Source organism: Pistacia vera, unplaced genomic scaffold, assembly GCF_008641045.1.
Source record: "Pistacia vera cultivar Batoury unplaced genomic scaffold, PisVer_v2 Contig978, whole genome shotgun sequence".
Classification (NCBI taxonomy): Eukaryota; Viridiplantae; Streptophyta; class Magnoliopsida; order Sapindales; family Anacardiaceae; genus Pistacia; species Pistacia vera.
Window position 1 is genome coordinate 346,457 of NW_022196865.1, and position 7,984 is coordinate 354,440.

At 45.3% G+C, this 7,984-nt stretch overlaps 1 protein-coding gene across 1 annotated transcript; it reads right to left on the minus strand.

Moving 5' to 3' along the window:
- Nucleotides 1-5,874: 5,874 nt before the first annotated feature.
- On the minus strand, nt 5,875-7,289 carry LOC116121394 (G-type lectin S-receptor-like serine/threonine-protein kinase CES101). Its single transcript, XM_031407350.1, has 3 exons — nt 6,869-7,289; nt 6,101-6,817; nt 5,875-6,008 (listed from the first exon to the last, which is right to left on the minus strand). The coding sequence occupies exons 1-3, from the start codon at nt 7,287-7,289 to the stop codon at nt 5,875-5,877; spliced, it is 1,272 nt and encodes a 423-aa protein (XP_031263210.1).
- Nucleotides 7,290-7,984: the final 695 nt, after the last annotated feature.

A 7,984-nucleotide genomic window follows, 5' to 3' on the forward strand; every position in this document is an offset into this window, starting at 1 on the left:
TTATCTAAAATGAGGGTATGAGGAATCCCGTAGCGGCACACTATTTTCTTGAAGACGAAGTCCTTGAGCTTTCTGGTTGTGATCGCGGCTAACGGCTTGGCTTCGACCCATTTGGTAAAGTAATCCACTGCGACCACGGCATATTTCACTCCCCCTTTACCAATCGGCATGGGGCCGATGAGATCGATCCCCCACATAGAGAATGACCATGGGCTGGTCATGGTCGTCAGTTGGTGAGAGTGAGCTCGCAGTATGTTTGTGAACCGCTGACACTTATCACATCTTTTGACAAAGTTGTAAGTGTCTTCCTGGATCAAGGGCCAGTAGTACCCTTGGCGAACAACTTTGTTGGCAAGAGATCGTGTGGCGGTGTGGTTATCGCATATCCCTTCATGTATCTCTCTCATGATATCATCCGACTCTTCGTTATTTACACATCGGAGGAGAGGGGCGTTGAACCCTCGCCTGTACAACTGATCTCTGATGAGGGTGTAACGGGCGGATCTTGTTCGCAGGATTCTTGCCTCGACCTTGTCGTCAGGTAAGGTCCCATCTTTGAGATACCGAATAATAGGGGTCATCCATGAATCTGAATGTGTCATATTCACGGCCTGTTTTTTTGGGTTGATACTGGGGATCTCGATGAATCGAACAGGAATGTTCTCCTGCGCATCTGAGTCCAATGATGAGGCTATTCTTGCCAAGGCGTCCGCCACAGAATTGCTATCTCTGGGAATCTGAGTGATCGTGAAGTGCTTGAACGGCTCGAGTGCGGCCTTAGCTTTCTTCAGATAATAGATCATGTTGTCTTCCTTGGCTTGGTACTCTCCCAAAATCTAGTTAACGACCAACATGGAGTCTCTGTGGACGCTGATCGTGGTTGCACCCATTTCCCTGGCCAAACTTAGTCCAGCGAGCAGAGCTTCATACTCGGCCTCATTATTGGTTGCTTTGAAACCAAACCAGAGAATGCCATGAATGCGAGCCCCTTCGGGACTCAACAAGAGAAGACCCACCCCGGCCCTCTTTCTGTTCGATGATCCATCGACGTAGAGGGTCAAGGTCGAGAGATTTTGAACAGTTTCCAGAATGATTTCACTGGGCTATTCTGACCCATTCGCTGGATGATGCGAGAACTTTGATATGAAGTTGGCAATAGCCTGCCCTTTGATAGCTACTCTCAGTTTGTAATGGAGATCGAACTGACTGAGTTCCATGGCCCATTTGAGCAAGTTACCTGACGCCTCTGGTTTTTGGAGGACCTGCCTGAGCGGGTAGTTAGTCAATACGTGAACTGTATGGGCATGGAAGTAAGGTCACAACTTTCGGGAAGCGATCAGCAGGGCATAGGCTAATCGCTCCATTTCCAGATACCGTATCTTGGTATCCAACAGGCGCTTGCTTGTGTAATATATTGGCCATTATGTTATGTTCTCTTCCCGAATTAAAGCTGCGCTGATCGCGAACTGTGAGACAGATAGGTACAAAAAGAGGATCTCTTGCGGGAGAGGCTTAGACAGAAGTGGTGGGTTTCCGAGGTGTTCTTTTATTTTCTGGAAGGCCTGTTCGCATTCGGGAGTCCATTTGAACTTCCTATTGGCCCTGAGTACATAGAAGAATGGCAAGCAACAATCTGTTAGCCTTGATATAAAGCGACTTAGCACTACTATACGCCCGTTCAGGCTCATGACCTGTTTTTTGTTGGTCGGGCTCTTCATATCGAGGAGAGCTTGGATTTTTTCAAGGTTGATCTCGATTCCCCGCTGGTTAACCATGGATCCTAGGAACTTTCCTGAGGATACTCCGAATGAACATTTGAAGGGGTTCAACTTCATTCAGTACTGCCGGAGGATGTCAAACATTTCAGCGAGATGTACTACGTGATTTGAAGCGCTATGCGACTTGACCAACATATCGTCTACGTAGACCTCCATCGATCTGCCTATCTGTTTGGAGAACATCCAGTTAACCAGTCGCTAGTAAGTTGCACCAACGTTTTTTAGGCCGAAGGGCATGATTTTGTAGCAGTACAGTCCCCGATCTATGACAAAAGATGTATGCTCTTCGTCTGGTGCGTACGTCAAAATTTGATTGTATCTCGAGTATGCATCCATGAAACTCAATAGCTCGTGCCCTGAGGTGGCATCCACGAGCTGGTCGATCCTTAGTAAGGGAAAACTATCTTTCGGACATGCCTTGTTGAGGTCAGTGAAGTCGACGCAAGTCTACCATTTTTCGTTAGGCTTCTTTACTAGAATTGGGTTGACAACCCAGGTCGGATAGAATGCTTCTCGGATGGATCCATTTCGGAGGAGGTTGTCCACCTCAAGCTTTAAGGCAGCATACCACTCCGGATCCATCGCTCTCCTCTTTTAGCAAACTGGCTTGGCTTCACTGTCGATGTTTAATGCATGGCATATAACATTTGGGCTGATCCCGACCATATCTACGTGCGACCACATCGATGTTCTTCCTGAGGAAGTTGGTCAATTCGGTAGCAAGCTAGGATTTGAGATTTTTACTGATCTTTAACACCTTGCTTGGTTCACTCTGGTCGACTAGCACTTCAGTCAGGTCCTTAACTGGCCCATTGGAAGGGTAGTCCTGAATGCGAGGATCTATATTATCTTTGGCTGGGTCAGGCTATGGCTCGATCCGGCTGATCGCCATTGCCTGGTTGTGATTGCCGCGCGAGGTGCCTTTGCCTTTGCATGCCATCTGCACTGCTTTCACATAGCAGTCGCAAGATGAGCGCTGAGACCTGCTAACTTCCCCAATCCCCGTCGAGGTGGGGAACTTCATCTTCAGATGGTATATTGAAGTGACTACCTTGAAGTGTCTCAGCAGAGGTCGCCCTAGGATTCCATTAAAGGCGGATGGGCAATCCATTACCAAGAACTCAATTACCTTGGTCACCTCGTCGAAGTCACCCAGCGTGATTGGGAGTGAGATCGTTCCCTTGGGGAGCAGATGGTCCCCTGTGAAGCCATATAAAGGGAACGAGGCAGACTTCAGGTCGGCCTCGTCCAAATTCATTCTTTCAAAAGTTGAAGCGAACAGGATGTTTACGGCACTTCCGTTATCTACTAACATCCTCTGGACGTTATGGTGCCCTATGAGGGACGTGATCATAAGGGCATCATCGTGAGGATGATGTAGTCGGGTCGCGTCTTTTTCGAAGAAGGAAGTTACCTCCTCCCGGCGAACTTTTTGTGGTCGCTGCGCCATGCTCATCGTTCTGATGGGGTCATGGTGTGCCTCGCAAGCATACCTTTCTTGGGCACCTCGTGAATTCTCGGCGAAGTGCGGTCCCCCGAAGATCAAATTGAGGGTACACACACCTTTTTGATCACAGCGCTTCTTACTTGGCTCTCCCTGATTCTTCTCTTGTGATGGAGCGGAGTCATCAATATACTCCTTTAAATGTCCTTGCTTGATAAGGTTTTCGATTGCCTACTTGAGAGCTCAGCATTCATCGGTATGGTGCCCATTGTCTCGATGATAGCGACAATATTTTTTACTGTTCTTGGTCGATGGGGGATTTTTCATGGGCTTAGGTTCTCCAAGCAGGCTGGCCTTTTCTGATTTGTCAAGAATAGTCGATATAGATACATTCAATGGGGTATATTAGTTCCTATCGCGATCGCAACGAGGAACTGGGGCATAAGACTTTTTGGGCTCATAGCGCGGCTTCTTCCCTTTCTGCTGATCGTTAGGAGCCCATCTGTGATCAACTCTCATTCATTCTTCCTGACCATGCACACCGCTTGACGTACCGCGATCGTGACGGTAGAGCGCCGCTACAGAACTTTCAATACGAAAATACTTCTCCGCGAGATTGTAAAAACGGGTGAGGGAAACATCATCCTCAGCCTGTAACTCTTTCCACAGGTCGGTTTGTGGACGAACTCCTGCAATGATGAGAGTCCAAACAGATTCCTCGGGAGTATGAGCTACTTTGTTGAGTTCTCTGTGGAATCTGTCTATATATGATTGAAGGGATTCTTCCCTCTCTTGCCTTATGTTGCTGAGATAGCTCAAAGGCATTGAGAACTTTCTGTTTGCTTGAAAATGCCTCAGGAATTTCGTGCTCATCTGAGGCCATGAACTGATCGATCCCGCTGGGAGCGACTTGAGCTACCGTTTGGCATGAGAGGTTAAGGTCACTGCCAAACACCGACATTTTGCCAAATCTGAGACCTGGTGAAGCTCCATCAGGTCGTTGAATTCATACAAGTGATCCTGCGAATCAAAATTTCCATTGAACGGCTGCATGTCGAGCATTCTAAACCCTGATGGTAGCGGGACGGCTAATACCACTGGAGAAAAGGGAGATGCCGATGTGACCTGCCCTTGCTCGTTCTGTTGAGCTTTTAGTTGATCAAGAGTTTGCTGCAGCTCTTCAATTTAAGGTAGCGGCGTTACCTGAGGATTACTTTTTGCAATGTGGGTGCGACTCTCACGGTTACGGTTGAGGAATGACCGTAGGTCGGATCCCCCCTCACCTCTGCCGGCAGTCCCGGCCAATCTTGACACACATTGGCTAGAGCCGTGTGATGGCGTTGCATTATTCGGGGAACTTTCACAACCTCCGCGGTGGTGCGAATCAGCCTGCGGAGTGTGATAGCTTTTCGCACGACTATTAGGATTGTTCTGGTGGTAATGGGAACTGCCCCGCCCAGCACTCTTGTGGGGGTTTTCATGTGGCGTGGCGTGGGATGGCTCAGGCTACACCCTTTCACCGAGCCTCAACACCACAGGTATTCTACTAGGGGCGTGGCCGGCATTCGCTTGGCCTTTTGAGCTTTTAGGCCTATTCGTCACTTGCTTACCCTTTCTTCAATGAGCTGCAGTGCTCGCAGCATGGGCTATCGCCATTTGCCGCGCTTTCGTTCGACCTGCAGGCGTTTTTGGTGGTTGCACTGCCTCATTCAACTTGGGCGGTACATCCTGGTCTAAACGGTCCAATCTTCGCGTGACCGTTTAGAGAGTATTATTGAATCCCTCCAGGTAACTTAGAACGGCAGGGTCAAGTTGTGAACTTGACGGGATGTTCCCCGTGGTAGTCTGTGGGGCCGAGGGCACCCCGGGGGAGGTATCCTTCTGCATTTGAGGGATCCCTTCAGTATTCTGGTTGGTTCTCTCAGGTTCAAATCGGTGAGCCATTTGCTGTTGTAGGGCCGACAGGTTAGAGATTCTTTTGATGAAGGATGAATGCTAAATCAGCCCTCCTTCTAGTGCCAAACTGTTAATGCGTGATTTTGACACCAACGAACTACACGTGTGAGATGCTGAGCTGGCCCAGAAAACACACGTGAAAGAGAAAGAATCGAGAGTAAATGCAGTGAAAAAGGGGTTTTAAAGTGGTTCGGATGCTAAGGAAGCAAGTCCTACGTCCACTGATGTTTGTATTAATGATAAGGGTCGGGTCGTTTTAGCTGACTGACTTTACAATGATAACACAAGGTATCAAATGCTGTATATTCTATAGAGAGAGGGTAGCTAATCAAAAGTAAAAAATATGTGAATCCCCTTCAATAAGAGAGGGGCTCTCAATTTATAGTGGAATGGATTGAGGCAATCATCACTGAATCTATGGGTTGGTGGGATTATCCGTGCAAAATCCTTCTTTATGTTACATTGCCCACCTTCTATAGTGATTTGCGCGATTTGGAGCAGGGATTGGACACGTGGGATCATCACAGCTCCTGGCTGGCCTGGCACGCGCCCACTATTCTGACAGAAGGAGGCTGCTGGTGTACCCATGCTATGACTTTTACAGGCTGACTGGACCTTATGTTAGCCCTATATTTTTCGGGCATAACAATAATGAAATTTTTTCAGGAGTTTTGGTAGACTTTTATAACATCAATCTTACAAACCTATTCCCTTGTCCTTTCTCCGCACTTTATAGCTCAAAGCACCCAAGATGATTACCAGCAAAGCAGCTAGAGATCCTAATATTTCAATAATTAACCATGGTGGCTTCTTCATCTTCTTCGCTGTTCCTGCAACAATATAAATATTCGTGTTAAAAGTATGGATTTAACCATCTAAGGAGCTTATTTAAACTAAAAACTTCAATATTTAGTAGGCTAACCTTCTTGATCGTGAAAGTCAAGCATGAATATGAACCGTGCATTGTGCTCCAATTGGTTTCTAAACTTTGTTCCTCTACTCCAAATCTGACAGTCAGTGAAGTTACGTTCGGCCGGAGCAAAGGCCGCACAAGAACAATTCTTGATGCATTTGTCTTGACAATCTAAAAAGTTCATGTTTTTACTGAAATTGAATCCATCTCCCAACATGTAGCCCCGTCTGAAATGCCCATAATCAACAGTACGATTCCAGGCCAAACAAATCTCTTCCCGCTGCTCTTTCCAACATCCTCCATATTTAGTACAAGAAACAAACAACCCTCTGCCGTTTGTAAGTCCACCATCTGCCTTGATTCTCAAGATTTGCAGTACATCTCCACTTGCTGAATGAATGAAGAAGTTTTCTTGTTCATTTGAAGTGTAGCTGAAGTTGTAGTAATTGTTAAGTGCCCATGAACGTGAGAAGTTGAAGTGATAATTTAGCCAGGGCTCACTAGTCCAGTAACCTTCTTCGCTTTGCCTGCAGCTGATCAAACGGTTTGTGACATTCGGATCCATTCGAAGAGTAAATGGCCCGGGAGCAGGAGTGTCGATATCATTCCATGATTGGAGAAACCATTCATGCCTTGTTTGCAAGTGGAACCCCAGTTTCATCCCTGGAAGAAGTGTATCAGTTGGATAATCAAAGCTTTGCCAGAGGACTCGCCTTATAGATCCATCTGAATCCCTTTAATGGAGGATCAAATTGCCAGATTCCAGTAGAATAGCACTTGTATTATTAGCTCCTTGAACCGTACTTATTGCAATAGGAATTTGGCTATTGCTAGAAAATTTCAAATTGCCATCAGTGCTATCTACTACAAGTTTCCCAGATTTATCCGAGATTGGGGTGTTCCTGTTGGCAACCCAAACAGGTTCGCTGTTTTGGTAGTAACCATCAGCTTTGTGGTAGTAAAAATCATCCTTCCCTGTTGGCGAAAAGTGCCATATTCCTATGTAACGATTTGTTGACATGAGAGGGCTAAAGAATCCCAACCTGAATTTCCCAGAAGCTGAAATCAGTTCATCTCCATCTTTAAGCTGTTGGCCTTGTTGTAATTTATTGATCGTCTTCGAATAAGACTGCCTCAGAAAGAGTATAAACAATGAAAAGCTTAGAAGGACGTGAAATATTCTTCCGTTGCTAGCCATGTATTGATTTGTGTTGCTATCTTAAAATGGGTGCAGTGGTTAAGTTTTATATATAATGACAGTCAACAGTGACTACGAGAGTGCCAGTGCCATGTGACTGGTTGCAATGTCACGGGTGGTGGAATGCTTGTCTAGTAAACGATTAATCCAAGTCTCTTTACCCACTTTTATAGTCCAAGATCAAACCCAATAGACCAATCTATAAGACGCTTCCAATAGACTAATTTTTATTTTTTTTAGGTATCTGAGGCATCCAGGTAGAGGAATACCCTACAAACGTAATAAATTAAAATAATTACACAAATGTGATAGATAACTCTCTTGCGAGTTGAACACAAGACTTTCTGAATATAATTTATCTTAATGATTAAAGAGTTTTGCCTTTCGACCACAAAGGGAGAAGTTGTTTACCATTTTTTATAAGAGTAAGATTCAACTTATGTCTATTAGTTGAACTTGTCAGTTCACCTATATTACTTATAAGTTCAAGATTCAATTAAGTTTTATATGATACGAGATATTGCAACATATGCCTCTAAATAGTATATTAACTATCGAGTAGAGATTGCTCAAGTGTTGAGATATTGATTAAATAATTAGTTCAATCGGTTTCCAGTTTAACATGTCATAATCATAATTTATACAAACCAACATTGTTTAAATTAAGCAAATCATACATATTACAATCATTCAGC